Raw genomic sequence first — 19,423 nt, forward strand, 5'->3', positions numbered from 1 at the left:
GGTTATGGGGGGAAAAACCGCTATAATCCTAAAGCTGTACTTTTGAAATTTATATTAAAGTTTTCTAAAAAAATTATGACGAGACTCCAAAAAATTCACAGAAAATGAAAAAATGTTTTTCAAGCAAAAATTACATAAATTCATCTCTTTTCCTTTCTTAAATTTTTAGTATTTTATTTATTTGAAAAGCAGAGAAATAGAGACAACAAAATAAACAGAACTGTTCTATCCACTGGTTCATTCCCCAAATGTCCGCAACAGCTGTGGCTGGGTGTGGTTGAACCAGGAGTTGGGAACTCAAGCCAAGTGTATCAAGTAGGTGGCAGAGATCCAACAGTTTGAGCCACTGCCTGCTGTCTCTCACAGTTCATGCATCTAGAATCGAGGGTGGAACCAGGACTGAAACCCAGGTCCTCCGATATGGGATGCAGGCATCCCAAGCAATCACTTAACCACTACACCATGTTCACCTCCATTCACAACTTTCTCAAAATATACATATTCCATGATCTTTCTGAAGATCCTTTATATTATAAAGTAAACAGAATTAGAGAAACAAATAAATCTAAAACACAAAAAGGTAAATGAAAATGTTATTATCTGAAATGATTACCAATAACTGCCAACTGAATTTGGAATAGCAAAAAACCATAGTCAAAAAAATGTTAATGATTCCCTTTTAAAAAATCTAAATTTAAGGTAAACTAACTTACATGTCATAGTTGACAATAAACAATGCAATTATGTGTATATGGAGATATTAACTAAGTAGATTAAGAAAGTCTTTAAAATGCATATGGTTGCAAGTTTACAGCCTTTTATGCATCCCATTTATAAGCAATCAGTTAACATAAAAAAGTTTATTTTGTACCTGGCACTATGCTATTAAGCACTTTAGTTATTCATTCTTATTTAATCTTTGTAACACCACAAGGCAGATATATAATTCCTACTTCAAAGGCACCAAACTATAAACATTTCCCTACTAAACTGTTATCCTTCTGCTAATAAATATAACAAAGATTTTTTTAATAATTTATTTTCAAAATATTCTTGTAACTTTATAAACACAGCTTTCAACATTTTTTCTTTTTAAAAAAGTACTTTTTAGATGTCTCAGAATTGCTGAAATAAACTGATTTGAAGAGGAAGGAAGCAATAAAGATAAACAAGGTTTTTACCTGCCACAAACCAACATGTTATGTAAGAGAATTTTAACATAAAGACAGCAATACAATTTATTAATTTGTTGAATGTTGGGGACTGTGGTTAGTGGTACATAAAATGTATGACTTGAGTTCTTTGAAGACTGACCAGATGTAACGCAGGTAATGGTTCTTTGGGCAAATTTCAAGACAAAAGAAATATGCCTTAGAAAGATTAACACAGATTTCATTAAGGACAGACTGGAGCAGGGAGTTCAGTTAGACCACTGTTGCCACAGTTCTCATAATTCAACCAGAAAAAAAAGTTTCAGGAGGAGACAGGAGAGCCCCAGTTTAAAATAATTAGCTCAAGGTCACACAGCCATTTGAAAGGAAATGGAACCACAAAACAGCAGAGTTACTGAGAAAAGAATCAATAAAATTTGGCAAGTCAGTCAGTGTTGGTGCTACAGCTAAGAAAACAGATCCAAAAGTGAACCAAGGTGTGAATCTAAGTGGGTTCAAAATGTATTAACGATGCTGAGAAACTGTATTTGCAATTTGTTTCATAGAGGCAGAAACAGGCTAACCTACACCACAATGGTTTCCATTTTCAATGTTTCTTTTTTGTTCTCCACAATTTATCAGCTGTATCATTTCAGACATATAAATATTTGTCTGTCTTGATTTTTTTAAAGACTTATTTTTATTTATTCAAAAGGCAAAGTCAGAGAGAGAGAGGTAGAGACAGAGAACTTCTGTATAATGGATCACCCCCCAGATGGCTTCAACAGTTGGGGCTGAGCCAGGTCATAGCCTGGAGCCTGAAACTCCATCCAGGTCTCCTGTGTGGTTACAGAGGTCCAAAGTCTTGAGCCATCATCCACTGCTTTCCCAGGCAATTAGCAAGGAGCTGCATAAGAAATGGAGCAGCCAGGACTCGAACTGATGTTCACATGGGGTGCCTGCATTGCAGGCAGCAGCTTAACCCATTGCACCACAAAGCAGGCCCCTTTTCTTGATACATAAATTTCTCCCACAGTCAAGCACAATATCAATACTAGATACACAGTTTATTAACATATTTACAGACCATGCTAAAAATTTACTTATAATGGTGTGAAAACAATTGTGAATGTAAATTGTGAATGTAAGAAAGAGTAGAAAGGTATAATCAAATGCATTAATTTTAACTCAAGTCAGTTCATCATTTTAGGAGGGACAGGGCAGGGTTTAAAAGTGTGAATAAGTAACATTTACTCCTTTTTTTTTTTTTTTTTTTTTTTTTTGACAGGCAGAGTGGACAGCGAGAGAGAGAGACAGAGAGAAAGGTCTTCCTTTTGCCATTGGTTCACCCTCCAATGGCCACTGCAGCCAGCACGCTGTGGCCGGCACACCGCGCTGATCTGAAGCCAGGAGCCAGGTGCTTCTCCTGGTCTCCCATGCAGGTGCAGGGCCTAAGGACGTAGGCTATCCTCCACTGCACTCCCGGGCCACAGCAGAGAGCTGGACTAGAAGAGGAGCAACCGGGACAGAATCCGGCGCCCCGACCGGGACTAGAACCCGGTGTGCCGGCGCCGCAAGGCGGAGGATTAGCCTATTAAGCCGTGGCGCCAGCCTCCATTTTCTATGTTCCTCAAAATATCAGTATATAAATTATCCCTGATAATTATTCATCATTAAATAACCTTTTTAAAATCAATGACCAATATCACTTTCATCTTATATATGCTTCCACAAGCAAAAAGACATTTTTGATTCTTTTCTTGTATCACTAACTCTTATAAATCTGAACATAAAAGAATCACATTCACTTTATATCTTCCTCCAATAGAGCATTACTTCTAAGCATCACAAACTTTTTTATTTAAATTTTGGCACAGTGTTTGAGTAAGAGCTCCAAGAAAGTAACTGAAAAGTAAAGGCAAATTAGTACTTGCATACCTAGTCAGGGAGTTAGCAGGAAGACAGAAACTTGTTTGTTGAATAAATGACTGAGCTTTAGCTATAAATGAAAAAAGTAGGGGGGATGGCGTTGCAGTTTAATAGGTAAAGAAGCCACCAGTGATGTCAGCATCCCATATGGGCACCGGTTCCAGTCCCGGCAGCTCCACTTCCCATCCAATTTTCTGCTAATGCACCTGGGAAAGCAGCAGAAGCTGGCCCAAGTGCTTGGGCCCCTGCTACCCACAGGGGAGAACTCCTGGTTCCTGGCTTTGGTCTGGCCCAGCCCTGGCCACCATGACCATTTAAGGAGTAAATCAGCTCACTCTCTGTCACTTTGCCTTTGAAATAAATAATCTTAAAAAAAAAAAAAGACTGAAAAAAAAAAAAAGTAGGTATTGTCTATCTGGAATCAAATATGCAAACAGCTGAGTTTCCATGAATAACCACATAGGTGTAAGGTAGATCTAAATGTAAATTCTTTCTAACATTAATAGCTTTTTCTTTTAAACACTTAGTGAATACTCACCACATGCTAAGCACTGTTTGTTCTTCTTACTTCACTTCATGTGTTATCTCAACTTACAACTACCCTAGGAGTTAGGAATAAATATCCTAATTTTAAAGAAAAGAACATGTACGAACACAAGGACTAAGCAAAGTGGCCAAGACATTACACCTAATAAGCAAGACAGCCACAATTTGTATCTAAGCACTCTAATTCCAGAACCAACCCTTTAAAAATAATCTAATACATAATGTATTTAAGTTGTTCCAAAAAATTATGCAAAGTTTATCATTCATGTCTTTCATCAGTCCAGTTCTTATCCCTTCTCTTCCCACTTTTGTTCCAAGGATAATTAACAGTAGTAGTTGCATATATCTAAGGCTTTTAAAAATTTATCTGTAGGTAAATATAATTATTTTCCCTTTTTACTCAAAATAGTTTTCTACACAATATTGTTCTTTTCACTTAATGTGTAATAGAAATCTTCTCGTATCAGCCCATAATGAAATTCTTTTCACAGCTAAATATCATTGAACGTATGAACCATAATTTAACAGTTCCCAACAGACATTAGGGTTGTTTTTAATGTTTTGCCATCATAGCACAAACCATGTTGTAATAATACATGCCATTCTATGCCTGTACAAATATGGCTATCGGATAATTTCCTTCAAATGAGATTTCTAGAACAAAAATATATATTCCTGTAATTCTTTTGCTAAGATTTATTTATTTGAGAAGCAGAATTACAAAGGGAGAGATAGAAAGAGGTCTTCCATCCACTGGTTCATTCCTCAAATGGCTACAATAGCTGGAGCAGGACAGATCAGAAGCCGGGAGCTTCTTCTGGGCCTCCTATGTGGGTGCAGGAGCCCAAGCACCTGAACCATCTTCCACTGCTTTCCCAGGCCCCTAGCAGAAAGCTGCATCAGAAACAGAGCAGCTGGAACTTGAACTAGTGCCCATATGGGATGTTTGGCACCCCAGGTGAGGCTTAACCTATTATACCACATCATCAGCCCCTATGTATTTGTAATTCTGATAGATGTTAGTAAATTACACTCCCTAGGGGTTTATAAATTTTTATCAATCCAAAAACACATGAATACTTGTTTACTGACAGACTCCCCATATAATATTTTAGGAACTTTTTTTAATAACCTCATGATAACACAGTACCACTTTTCTCTTAATATGAGAATGAACAGCACATATTTGTTTAAGAACCATTTGTATTTTTCTGTGAAAAACTGATTTTACCACTAGAATATTTCTCTTTATTTCATAAATTTCTAGGATTGCTTTATATTGTAAAGATTAGTAACTTTACTGTAATGAGTCACAAATTGGCCTTTTTTTTGTTTGTTTGTTTTTTGACAGCAGAGTATAGAGAGAGAGACAGAGAGAAAGGTCTTCCTTTTCCGTTGGTTCACCCCCCAAATGGCCGCTACGGCAGGCACGCTGAGCCAACCCAAAGCCAGGAGCCAGGTGCTTCCTCTTGCTATCCCATGCCAGTGCAGGGCCTAAGGACCTGGGCCATCCTCTGCTGCCTTCCCAGGCCACTGCAGGGAGCTGGACTGGGAGAGGAGCAACCGGGACAGAATCCGGCACCCCAACCAGGACTAGAACCCGGGGTGCCGGCGCCGCAGGCAGAGGATTAGCCAAGTGAGCTGCGGCACCAGCCCAAATTGGCCTTTTTAACTTTGTTCAGTGATTTCTGCCTAGAAAATTTTTACTTGTAAACAGTTCACATTTTAGTCTGAAGGGCTCTCTTGACTCCCAAATGAACAAATTCTTCCATCTTTTCATCAAGTATTTTCACTGTAGTCATGAAATTTAGACATTTGATTCATATGAATTTATCCACATACATACAAGAACAAGCTATTAATTCAACACTGTATTCTCTTTCATTGAATAGTCTCCAGCTTAATCTTCAGTACATTTAAGATGATTTGGGTCTCTGTCTCAGCTTTACATTGTTTTATTGGCTTTATATATCCATTTCTGAGTCCATTTTTACTACTAATGTTTAAAAATTAAAATAGGGGCCGGCACCATGGCTCACTTGGCTAATCCTATGCCTACAGCGCCAGCATCCCATATGGGTGCCAGGTTCTAGTCCCGGTTGCTCCTCTTCCAGTCTAGCTCTCTGCTGTGACTGCATGGGAGACCAGGAAGAGGCACCTGGCTCCTGGCTTCGGATTGGCATAGTTCTGGCCGTAGCAGCCATTTGGGGGGTGAACCAATGGAAGGAAGACCTTTTTCTCTGTCTCTCTTTCTCACCGTCTGTAACTCTGTCAAATAATTTTTTTTTTTTTTTTTTTTTTTTTTTGGACAGGCAGAGTGGACAGTGAGAGAGAGAGAGAGACAGAGAGAAAGGTCTTCCTTTGCTGTTGGTTCACCCTCCAATGGCCGCCACAGCCGGCATGCTGCAGCCAGCGCACCGCGCTGATCCGATGGCAGGAGCCAGGTACTTCTCCTGGTCTCCCATGGGGTGCAGGGCCCAAGAACCTGGGCCATCCTCCACTGCACTCCCTGGCCACAGCAGAGAGCTGGCCTGGAAGAGGGGCAACCGGGACAGAATCCGGCGCCCCGACAGGGACTAGAACCCAGTGTGCCGGCGCCACAAGGCAGAGGATTAGCCTAGTGAGCCGCGGCGCCGGCCCTCAAATAAATTTTAAAAATTAAAAAAACTAACATAAAGGGGTCAGTGTCATAGTATAGAGGATTAAGCTGCCACCTATGATGCTAGCATCCCATATGGGTGACAGTTCGAGTCCTGGCTGCTCCACTTCCAGTCCAGCTCTGTGCTATGGTCTGGGAAAGCAACAGAAGATGGTGTAAGTCCTTAGACCCCTGTACCCACATGAGAAACCCAGAAGCTGCTCCAGGCTCCTGGCTTCAGATCAGCACAGCTCCAGCCATTGTGGCCATCTAGGGAGTGAACTAGTGGATGGAAGACCTCTCTCTCCCCTGCCTTTCAAATAAACAAATCTTTAAAAAAAAAAAAAAAAAAAAAACTTGAATTTACATCAATGCATCTTGTGACTCAAAAGGTTTGTTTCCAGTAAGATCTGGAAAAAAGTGATGAAATCCAACATAAAAATTAACTAATGGGTTTGTGTCAGCTAAATAAGAATAAATAAATAAACCTATTAATAAACTTCAGGGATGTATCTTTGGCCTAGTAGTCAAAAGATGCCTGTGTCACACACATCAGAGTACCCGGGGTTCAAGTCCCAGCTCTACCCTCAATCCCAGCTTCCTGCTAATACAGATCCTATCATGAGACCTGTACTGAGTTCCTGGCTCCTGGATTCACCCTGCTCAGCTTCAGCCATTGCAGGCCTTTGAGGAGCAAACCAGCAGATGGCAGCTTGCTCTCTGTACCACTCTCTGCATCTCAAATAATAAGGAAATTCGAATGAGCAAGTTATCAGATGGTACCTGGCAAGCAGACATTTGCATTTTATTCATATATATAGAACTCAAGTTTACAAAACAGAGGAGGCAGAATAGGCAATCACTTTATTACCTTAAATTCAGTTATTGTATCAGCAAATACTTTAATCTCCCAAAAGCACAAAACTGAATAGTACTAATAGATTATTAATTACGTGATAGGTTGAAATCAGAGAAATTTACAGTTGGAATGTTAGCCTATTTTGAAGTAAAGATAAAACAAAACTGGAAATTAGGCTGGCGCCGCGGCTCACTAGGCTAATCCTCCGCCTTGCGGCGCCGGCACACTGGGTTCTAGTCCCGGTCGGGGCGCCAGATTGTCCCGGTTGCCCCTCTTCCAGGCCAGCTCTCTGCTGTGGCCAAGGAGTGCAGTAGAGGATGGCCCAAGTGCTTGGGCCCTGCACCCCATGGGAGACCAGGGTAAGTACCTGGCTCCTGCCTTCGGATCAGCGTGCCAGCCGCGGCGGCCATTGGAGGGTGAACCAACGGCAAAGGAAGACCTTTCTCTCTGTCTCTCTCTCTCGCTGTCCACTCTGCCTGTCAAAAAAAAAAAAAAAAAAAAAACCTGGAAATTAAAAAATTCGTGCTAGAAGACAAAACTAGTGCAATGAGGTAAGAAACAAAATGTGACACCAGTATCCTGTTTCAAGGTGCCAGTTCAAGCCATAGATAATCAGCTTCTGATTCAGTTTCCTACTAATGTGCCTGTGAAGACAATGGCCAAGTATTGAGCCCTAAAACCCACATGGAAGACAACAATTGGGTTCTTGGTTCTGGGTTTTGGCCTGACTTTTGTTTGGTCCAGACCTGACTGTCGGAGTCATCTGAGAGTGAACAAATGGATGGCAGATCCTCAATTCCCACAGCCACCCTGTCGCTCTGCCCTTCAAATAAATAAATACATAAATCTTTATTTTAAAAAACTGTAATGCATTTAGCAATAATCTTTCTCCCTAATTACAGCACAAAGCTTCCTATCACTTTTCTGAATATGGCTTAAAAATTTTAAACAAATTTACCTCACCAAAATCTCCTTTCCTCCTAAAACAAAAAGGAGTTAACATTTTCTTTTTTTTTTTTTTCTTCTCCCCAAAGAAACCTTTTATTTAAGGAATACGAAGTTCATGAGATTCTTAAGTACAACTTTAAGAATACAGAGATTCTGGGCCAGTGCTGTGACATAGCAGGTAAAGCCATCGCCTGCAGTGCCAGCATCCCATATGGGCGCCGGTTCAAGTCTTGGCTGCTCCACTTCCGATCCAGCTTTCTATGGCCTGGGAAAGCAGTATTTTGACTTTCAAATAAATAAATAGGGGCCAGCACTGTGGTGCAGTGGTTTAACACCCTGGTCTGAAGCGCTGGCATCCCATATGGGCACCAGTTCAAGACTCAGCTGCTCCACTTCCAATCCAGCTCTCTGCTATGGCCTGGGAAAGCAGTAGAAGATGCCCCAAGTCCTTGGGCCCCTGCACCCGCGTGGGAGACCTAGAAGAAGCTCCTGGCTCCTAGCTTCAGAACGGCGCAGCTCCAGCCATTGTGGCCAATTGGGGAGTGAACCATCGGGTAAGAAGACTTCTCTCTCTCTCTGCCTCTCCTCTCTCTGTATAACTCTTTCAAATAAATAAATATTTAAAAAACAAAGAGAGGAAAAAACCAAATAAATAAATTAAAAAAAATAATACAGTGATTCTTCCCACCATAAACAGCCCTCCCAATCCCCTACCCTTCTCCTCCTCCCTCTCCACTAAGATCCATTTTCGATTAACTTTATACACAGAAGACCAAGAGTTAACATTCTTTCTATTCCTGGATTTCCTATTTCTATTAATGATTATTCCACCTGGCCCTTTCTTTTAAGCATAAAATTTCACTTCCATCTGTTTAACAACCTTGTCCATTCTTTCTAACCTCTAATCTTTCTCTGACCTACCTGCTCCTTTCTGGTTCTAAAGGACTACCATAACATCCTAATTTCTTCTCCTCCAAATTCTTTTCCAATCCTTTAAAAAAAATATACATGTATTTATTTGAGTAGTAGAGCTACAGAGAGAGGAAGAGACAAAGTTCTTCCATCCAATAGCTCACTCCCAAAATGGCCGCAATGGCCAGAGCTGGTCGAGGCTAAAGCCAGGAATCAGGAGCTTCTTCCAGGTGACCACATGGGTGCAGGGGCCCAAGGACTTGGGCCATCTTCCACTGCTTTCCCAGGACATAAGCAGAGAGCTGGATCAGGAGAGAACAGCTGGGACACGAACCAGTGCCCATAGGGGATGCTGGCACTGCAGGAAGAGGCTTAGCCTAGTATGCCACAGCATTGACCCCCCCCAATCCTTTATTTATAAAACCCATAATTCCCATTACTATTAGTGGATATTTACCAAATTAAACTCAAGCTACTTAATTTGATTAAATATATAATCTGACCTTACTTTTACCTTCCTAACCTTTCTGCTAGCTATTCTCCAATATTTCAGCTAACTGTACTACCACTACCTTAATAGGTACCAAACTTGCACAACATCATTTGAGCCGCTTTACCTATAAAACACTCTTCATTTTTTCCTCTTTGAAATACTATTTATCTTTCCATTTGATGTGCCACCTATCTCTCTTACAGAAACTCACCTACAGCCCCATCATCCCAAATGGTTATACTAGCCATCTTTACACAGCACTCTCATTTATGCATCTTGTAACACTTAGCATATATATGCATTTCTACTATATGTACATCTGCGATCTTCCTCACTAGATCCTTAAATGACATTTATTATACATTGTACTCAAAAGCTTGTCAAATCAATAAATTTTTAAACTTTCATTTACCAATATCTTGAGCATGTCAACTCTGTAAAAAAAGACACAACTGAGATACAATTTTAAACATAAATTAAATTCTGTTACCATTCCTTCTAGATTTGCTAAAATTAAAGTTTTCCTAAATAAACAGAAATGAAAATAAAGACCAGACTGATATATGTTCATGGTAGCGTTACTCCTAACAAAATCTGGATAGGCCGACGCTGTGGCACAGCAGGTTAAAGCCTCAGCCTGCAGCACCCCCATCCAGCCCTAGTCATTGTAGCCATTTGGGGAGTGAACCAGGAGAAGAAGACCTCTCTGAATCTACCTCTCTCCGTAACTCTGCCTTTCAAATAAATAAAATATAAATCTTTAAAAAAAAGAATTGGAAAAAAATTCCAAAAAGCAGAATAAATTTTAGCATATCTAAATGATGAAAATGTTAAAATTATCACTTACACTATCCCTGAACAGTACTTTAAAACATGGTAAAATATTTACTAAATTATTGTTCAGGTATTACTGGACAAAAAAGAAAAGCTGAGATAATGGCACATACTCCCAGTCTATAATCAGAAACATCCATAAGTATAGAAAAGGTCCCAAATGGACAACAGTATGCACTGTATTATATATAATAGTATTTATCAGGGTTGGTACTGTGGCTTAGCAGGTTAAGCCACTGCCTGCAGTGCCAACATCCCATATGGGCGCTGGTTCTAGTCTCGGCTGTTCCACTTCTGTGCTATGGCCTGGGAAAGCAGTAGGAGATGGTCCAAGAACTTGGGCCCCTGCACACATATGGGAGCCCTGGAAGAAGCTCCTGGCTCCTGGCTCCAGATTCTCACAGCTCCGGCCATTGCGGCCAACTGGGGAGTGAACCAGTGGATAGAAGATCTCTCTCTCTCTCTCTCTCTCTCTGCCTCTGCTCTCTCTATGTAACTCTTTCAAGTAAAATAAAATAAATCTTTTAAAAATAGTATTTATCTATTTATGATGAAATTATAGTTGATTTTTGCTTTCCCCTATTTTACAATTTTCTATTGAGAACATGTAATACTTTTATAACTAGAAAAATCATGAAAAGCTAAAAATACTTCAGAATAGTATGAAGCCTAGCAAAGAAAATGAAGCTAAACTTAGATGTTAATAAAGTAATCAGAATATTAAAGGATTACAGAATGTTCCCTTTGCAACCAAGAAAGGCTAAACTAAAATTCTGCAACATTAAAAATGAAGACAAAAGAATATGTCCAAATAAATAAAATGCTAAGGTTTAAAAAAGAACAAGCCACCAAAATTCAAGATATTTTCCTTCTAACAAAAATAAGTACAACAGATTTTTGTATGATTACAAAAAGCACTAGTTTTTCTTGCACATAAAATAACTATCACAATTCATTAAGACTTTAAATAACTCCTGTCCTTTTAACTCCATTTGCATAAGGAAAAAAATCCAGAGAAGCAGAAGAAAAGAGATAACTAAGGGCCCAAGAATATAGTTTCTTCACTAATGCTACCCATTTTTCTAACACAATACTAGTCCAAAGAAAACCTTGTGATATGAGAGTACATATTCTCTATTACACTTTGATTTGAATTCCAGGTACCAGATACACTTCATAGTCTTTTATTTCTTCAAAGCAATTTTTAAAATACATGCAGTTTATGAGTAACAAGCTTTAACAATGATGCTAAATTTACATGACATAGGGAGGAAAAGAAACCCAAAGAATCCACACTAAGGAGATGATATGATAGGAACTAGACCACCTATGCTGCTATCTCCAACAAGAATCCTTGTTAACTGCCCAAACCTTAAAACTGAAATCTACAATACTCCTGGTTCTTTTAAGGAAAACATGTGGCAAATTTCCAATAATGTTAAAATACTAACATACCAAACACAACGAGAAAAATCACTGGCTTCAAATCTTTTAAAGCAGCCTCCATTTCTTAGACTGCTCAAATTAAGCATCTACTGGTATAACCATCTTCCCTGTGGGAACACATCACCACATGGAGGCACCCCATAGAGAGATAAATGCATCTATCTTACAGACTTGCCAGAACTTAAATAATACAACTTTCAATGTTAGCCACTGAGTCAATCCTGCATGCCAATTACTACTGACCTTGGATAGTATCTTGGTATAGCAGGTAAGACAACAAACAGATAAAAGTATGATCTATTCAGAGAAATGAGAAAAGACTGAGTGATACAACAGTTTTGGTTCATTTGTTTAAATACTCTTTGTACCCCAAAGGATTATAATAAAGTATCACAATGAAATTACCTCGGTAAAAATTATTTTAATAGGCCATCAAATAAAATGGCAAGCAAACAATCTATGTATTAGTACTTGATCTGCCTCAAACAGAAGATACTACTGTAAATAATTTTAAACATAAGCACATAAGGTAGAGACTGGTAGACTTAAAACTTTCAGATTTAATTTATAGCTGTTCACCAGTCACCTGCTGTTTTGACAATTTACTTACCAACTTGTGCTGCCATTTCTCCGTAAATTTATCCCCTAAGATGAGGATAATTCTTGCAAATTGTGTCACAAGCATTTTGAAAGGAACCATGAGTTATTGTGTAATGCTCTTGAAATTCCTCAGATGTAGGGTCCTACACAAAGTAAAGTATCATTATACATCTCTCTAGCAGTAGTCATCTGTTTGCATTATGATTTTCCCCTTATCCTTGACACTGTGATTGTTGGGCACTAACCTTACTCTAAGAAAAAGAGTCCAAAGTAAATCTCCAGGCCTGACCCAAGTAATTACACTTTTCAAGTCTTCATATCATCCACATCTTTCTCTTCCTTAGAAGGTATCAGGAAAATTAAGAATTATAAAACATAACTTTGTTTATCTTATATGCTTGGGTTCAGTAAAAAATAAGTGGGATAATTCAATGTTTTTCACTGTTTTTCATTCACTCTTAAGTGAATTTTATTTACCATATTTATAAATTTTTTCCTACATTGTTTTGCTAATTTCAACTGCATTTTTAAGGAGAAGTTCATTTACAGATTTACATTTTATGAACAGAAAGAATAGATCAGAAGAAGAAGAAAGGCAAACAAGCAATTAGTGCTATGGAAACCAAGCATTTTTATTGGACAGACCCAATGGTAGAAATTACCATTTTGGGATGCAGGAACCATAGAATCAATGCTCATCACTTTTGTATCTTCTATAAAATAGGTAAACGTAAACTACAGTAACTTCTATCACACTATTCAAAACTTTACTAATTGCTGACTTTGCTATTCAGGTTAGTCTGCCATCCAATAACTGTTCATATCTGAATTTTTAGTCTGTGTTGCTATAATATACTGAAAACAGAACACTCAATCTTCTTACATGGTTCTTAAAATGACTGAGTTTATGCAAAAGGAGGAAGGTAATAAAAATGGTGTCTTAAAACCTTAGTTATAAAATAGTAACGCTTTAGTAGTAATTTTTTAAATCCTCAGAATTACATTAAAATACTGATGGAAACTACTTTCCTCCTAGGTGAACAAATATTCTATCTTCTAATTACGGCAGGGAAAAAGCTTTGTGCAATAAAGAAAAAAAAAAAAAAACTACAGGATTTAGAACAGTGTTTTAATGTGTGCTAACCTAGCAACCTTGTGAATTTCTAAATCTCTTAACTCCAGTTTCCTCATCTGTAAAATGAGGACCATAACATCTGTCCTAGCTTCTATACAAGACCATTATGAGGATTAAAGAAAATACTCTATTTGAAAGAATTTTATAAACCACATAAAGATATTGAAAATTGTTTTTAACAGAAGTATACAAATTATGTCATAAAATTGTTTAGTACCATTTCTAACATGAAACAAGTGGAAATGAATGTGCAAAACATATATTTAGGATGATGTTCACAAAATTACATATATGATTGGATACTGAGTAAATTATCTTGTTAAAGTACACTTCCTACAGATTATCTTAAACTTCAGAAATGTATTTGCAACAAATTATAAAAAACAAAACTAATAATTCATTTAAATGGATTGTTCTAGCATTTGAAGAATATATTTACTTTATGAATTAAGAAATTTAGACACTAACTTTCAAAACTACTTTAAAAGTTCTTATGAAGAAAAAACACATTAAAGTCCAATAGACATTCACCTTCTCTGGAAATAATTCACAAGAGCTGATAGTGCGGAAACAAGGAGCATACTTATACAAGACAGGAGATAAACACGGACATAGTTTGTACTCTAGTTATAAAAAAAGGAGGTCAGTTAAACCTTCCTAGGTAGTTTTTAAAATATCCAGAATGGAAACACTCTCCCAACTGGGCTGCAGGTCAAATCTATTTAACTGCACTGTTAGGCCAAGTGATCCAGTAAGTTATCACGACTCTCAACAATAAATTGTCATGATGGGTTTTTGGCACAGGAGTCAGAACGCCATTTAAGACACCTGCATCTCGTATCAGAGTGCTTGATTCAAGTCTTGACTACTCCACTTCCCATCCAATTTCCTGTTAATGTGTACCATGGGAGACCCATGGATGGGGTTCCAGGTTCCCGGCTTCAGTCTGGCCCAGCCCTGACTATTGCAGTCATTTGGGGAGTTAATCAGTGGATGGAAGATCTATCCTGTCTCTGCCTTTCAAATAAAATGAATATAAACTTTAAAAAGAAAGGCAGCTTTATACCAAAACTATGGTCGATTAAAAAAAAAGTGTATATGATAAGGCTACCTCCTTTTACTTCTTATTAGTTACAGAATATTGGTTTGAAAGTCAGTTCATGTAAAAATAAAATTCTTTGCTCCTCCTCCTAAGTTTAAAGTTCCAATGAAGTGAACTATGTTTATTACATTGTCCTATCATACTCACTCAATTACTGAGACTTTAAAACCAATTATGATCCAGCAACACCTTATCATTTAATCTAGTCTGCAAACTCACAAATCTAAAAAAGTTCTGGGGAAGAGGCATATTTAATAATTATGTAATTATTTCAAATACAAATAATTTTAGTTTAAATGTTAAAATTTATCAAATACCTTCAATCAAGACTGAGGTTAAAAGAGTTAAGACTCAACCAGAGCAACTACCTCTTCTTGAACTTCTGTCTCCTATCTATGTAACCTAGAAACACTTCACTATATCACTGAACTGGGATCAGGATTTTCCTGTATAAACTAAGCAAGTCTAGCTCCAAACTTACTTTGTGGCTATTTATGTGATCATCTACATGTTTAAACTTAAAGCCTTCATTTTTCTCCCAGAAATCTTACTTTAATTTTGTCCCACAATGACATGCCGTTTCATTTAAACTCCCTAGTCTCAAAGTATATAGCATATCATCTCATATTTCAGTTATCTCCAGTTGTTTCATTTATGTACACCTTAAGTCCCAACCCAAGCTCTCAACTTTCAAAAGACAAAGTTCAATTTTAATTTTTCTAGTTCACACACTGTGTGCTCCTGGACAACACTGAGGTACTCACAGAAAAGGATCATAAGAAAACCCAGCCTTCCAACTTTATACTACCAAATAATGCTTCCAGGATGAATCAACAGGATGTGTAGATATAACACTGCAATCATCATAATGTCAACATGACCATGCAAAAGCCATTTCTGGCTAATTAAGTTTCCTCAAAATTTCATATACAAGAAGCTGTTCCAGGCCTAAAATTTCAACTTGAAACAGCATCCCAAGCTAAGCAAAAACAGTAGAGGGCCCACCTGCCTCTAAAACCAAAGATAACAAGCCAATGTCAATTAGCAAATTACCATTCATTTCCACAATCTGATTACCTCAATGCCTGAGATTCTGAAAATCCAAGAGTTCATAAAATATTCTTAGGCAGAAGAAAGCTAGAATTTACCTTGAGCTCTGCAATAATCAAACCTACTGTATTAAGCATCAATATCATTAATCCAACAAAATGAATTACAAATTAAGGCAGAAAAAAGAGAGTAAGCCCTAACTGCAAAGAAAAGATGAAAACTATATAGTATTTGGAAGTCGGAAAAGAGTGTTTGGCATCGTGGTGAGATGGTATCAAAGATGAAATAGTTTAATGTCTGAATATTCTGTACCCACATTAATCTCTCAAAAGTAGACTAACAATAGAAACCACTCAAATAATGAACTGATAAACATAACTGCCACAGAAAATACTTAAGTGCCGTTATTGTCAAAATTAAAAAAACTCAATATATCTGCAGTTTCATGTGACTTTACGACCTTAAAGACACTTTTGGTTATCATAACAAAGCAAAATTTGTATAGCAAAGATATTCTTAAATGTGGCAATATTTCATTTTAAAATACAAAGTGAGAAAACAGAACATGAAACATGACCAAATCTGTCAATTATTTCACTGCAAAATTTTTTAAGTTTAACGTATATGGTTACTACAAAAATTAGGATACTTCATGTTCACAAAACATTTAATAGCCAGTGCCACTACTTAAAAGTAGGTTAAGGGAATAAAAGGTTATCTCCAACTAATCCATAGAAAATTGTATATTTAAAATACGATATAACAAATATAAGCATTAAGTTATATTTTAGGCAAATAAGTGAATGCAGAAAAATTTCCTCTTAGTTTTTTTTCTCATATACAGAAACATCACAGTAAATTATACATTTAAAATCTATCCAAGGTGGCTGAACTTATTTACTATATATTCTGTGCCTTTGTGCTAAAGAAAATCTATACATGGCAAGCTGGTTTTCTCTTCGCGTTTTACATCATAACACAATAAAGAGATAATAGAAGCAAAAAAACAACCACTAAATAAAGTACTTAGAAGCATGGATACACAAAGGACAAATTTAACTCCTACTTTGCTTTTTAGAGCTTCATAAAGAATACAGGTTTACAACTATCATCACATGTCACTTAAAACCTAAATGATATAATTACTAGATACAGCAAATACAAAATTTCTCAACCTACCTGGTTTCTTTCTGGATTTCTCATGACCCAGTTGTCCCAGATCATTACATCCACATGTGTACACTGTCCCATCATCCAAAACAAATACGGTGTGTCTGAGTCCACATCCTACATCTCGAACCTTTTTATTTATAAAAAAGTCACTTTTTCTGGGCTCTAATACAATTTCTTCATCAATTCCACCCAAACCTAGCTGTCCGAAGGATGCATTTCCCCAGCACAACATTCTTGCAATTATTTTGGTCTTCCAGTTTCAATGAAAAACTTCCTTCTGAAACACTGGAAAGTTGGAGGTACCCTAAGTCTGAGAAGACAGGAAAAAACTTAACATGACTTCAATGTATATATGATACGTAATTACTTTTTCATGTGCTAGACTACAGTAATCACTGTAACCATTAAATAATTTTACAATACAATGCTACTATATAAGCAGCATTCATCTGTAAAAGCCAGTTTTATTTTGTAATGTATCACGTCAAAATATTTAAGGAAAAGAAATCACTCTACAATTTTTTGCAAAATTTAAAGACATTAGTTATGACTTTTTGTTATATGGTGACAGACTAAACTAATGGAAATAGCGTCTGGATGAAATTAACCAATTTTTTTTAAGTAATCTCAATGGAAGCAGAAAGACACCTTTCCACTACTCAAAAATGAAGGAAACGATGAAAAATTGAGCTAACAGCAGACACATCATCCTGCAATCCCCTAAAAGTCATAGCGTAATTAAACCCTCTAATACCTACCTCCACATCAACAGAAAACTGAAGTTCTTACCTGTAACAGAAATAAAACCAGTAATTGAATTTTTTAATTTCCCACAATTTAAATGACTTCCAATTATTCATACCAACAAGCTGTATGCAGAGAAAACCAGGATTTTTCAAGTCACAATTATAAGAAATCGCCTCCAAAAATTGTATTTTAAAAATCAAAGTACTAACACTGCAACCTCATCACAAATTTAATTTCAAAACTAAATCAATATGCACTATCATAAAGGAGGAAAATATGCTACTTAGATATCAAGATTCTTCTCCAAATTCAACGTCACGAGTGGCAACTGTGACTGAAATATTGGGGAAGAAAATTCTAAATAACCCAGCACTGCTGATTTTTCAAGAATAGGAATGGGGGCTGGGACACTGATAGTTTGTTGGCGAAATCCGCAGAACTTTCCAGTACATAGACTGAATATTTCTTCGACTGTAAAGACTCGGATAACAATCAACGAGTCCATTTCATTTAAATAAAACTACACAGATTTTTAAATACTTCGCATTATTAAACAACACCATTACTGAACGTCAGCTTTACTCCTGTTGTTATCACCCACATTCCTTACGCAAAACCTTCGAAGTTCAAAACCCAATTTTCCTACTAGCAAGCGCCAAAGATGCCCCATTCCACGACTCATCCATTCACACGTTGGATTTCATGCTTTAGGGACATCAGAACTGGATTGTTCCCGAGAGTTCTGCATTGTCTTTTTTTAAGAAAGACAAAACAGGAAAAAAAATACTCCCTAATTCTACGGGCGAGGCTCAACCATCCTCTTTAAAAAAAAAAAAAAAAAGTCAGAAGGGGTACTAGAAAGCCTTCCTCTCGCCAGCAACAGGTAGGGAATGAGAAGCGGCTTCGTCCCAGCTTCCCCGGAACGCGCACCCAGACCCAGTTCACGGGGACGGGGGAAGAGAAATCGTCCGCACACACCCAACCTCGCGGACAGCCCAGCCAACTACCGCAGCTGCCGGCTCGCAGCCGCCGCAGAGGCCGGCGGCCGAGGCTGGGCACCCCGCGGCCTCAAGCCCGAGGGAGGCCCTTCGCCGGGGAGGTGCCACATTCCAGCCCCGGGGCCAGGGAGTCCCGACCGTGCCCTCGCCCCCAGCAAGCGCCGAGCCAGCGCCTCGCGCCAGGCCGGCCTCGTCCGCCAGCTCCGCCGGCCCCTCCCTAACACCGTCACACACACCCCCGAACCCCACCGGGGCAACGACTCACCCGGGCCCTCGGGGTAGAAAATGCCCAGGGCGACTGCGGGCGGCCCCTCCCCAGGGAACGAGGCGGCGCGGCTGCCGAAGCAGGTTTTCGGCTTCTGGAACCCTCCTCCTTCAAGCCAGTGGAGGCGGCCAACAAGGCTCCTCCGGCGTCGGTGCCGCTGCTCCCCTCTCCGGCTCGCCTGAAACTTTACCGGGTTCCTCAGAGGAAAGCGGCCACCACCGCTGTCCAGTCCAGAGACAGCAGTCAGCGACCCGGATGGAGAGGGCGGGGAAGGACTGGAGGCGAGCTGGGCGGAGAGCGCGAGGGGTGGAGAGAGTTAGGGAAAGAGGCAGGGGAGAAGGGAGAGGGGGAGGTGGCCAGGCGGGGGGTGGGGGTGGGGAGGGGTGGCCGGAAGTGAGTCGCGGAGCACGCGCGCGAACCCAGCTACTTCCCGGCCCGCGCGCCTGCGCGGGAATCCTCCCGGGGCGCGTCGACCCTGCGCTTGCGCAGTGTGCAGCTGCGCGTAGTGGTGGCTTGCGGAGACGAGCCCAGAAGGCGTTAGTTAACGTGTTTTTAGCAACGCCTGTGCTTTTTAATGAAGCAGATCTCTTCGGTTTT

At 38.9% G+C, this 19,423-nt stretch overlaps 1 protein-coding gene across 13 annotated transcripts in view; it reads right to left on the reverse strand.

Annotated features, from left to right (window-relative positions):
• The window catches only part of HERC4 (HECT and RLD domain containing E3 ubiquitin protein ligase 4), a 153,140-nt gene extending 133,929 nt beyond the window's left edge, over positions 1 to 19,211 (reverse strand). For 7 of the 13 annotated variants that reach the window (XR_011382418.1, XR_011382419.1, XM_002718459.5 and 4 more), the window contains exons 1-3: positions 18,827 to 19,168; positions 17,575 to 17,605; positions 16,823 to 17,126 (exon numbers count right to left, since the gene is read on the reverse strand). Coding sequence is in view for 10 of the 13 variants with exons in the window: in XM_002718459.5 (XP_002718505.1) it covers positions 16,823 to 17,048 (226 nt within the window). In the remaining 3 variants the exon portion in view is untranslated. Of the gene's footprint in view, positions 1 to 12,366; positions 12,500 to 16,822; positions 17,127 to 17,574; positions 17,606 to 18,209; positions 18,234 to 18,541; positions 18,725 to 18,826 lie in introns of those variants that run through there. The other 6 variants (XM_002718458.5, XM_070057744.1, XM_070057742.1 and 3 more) reach the window with 6 other exon arrangements.
• Between the last annotated feature and the right edge of the window lie 212 nt (positions 19,212 to 19,423).

Source organism: Oryctolagus cuniculus, chromosome 15, assembly GCF_964237555.1.
Source record: "Oryctolagus cuniculus chromosome 15, mOryCun1.1, whole genome shotgun sequence".
In the NCBI taxonomy this organism is placed as follows: Eukaryota; Metazoa; Chordata; class Mammalia; order Lagomorpha; family Leporidae; genus Oryctolagus; species Oryctolagus cuniculus.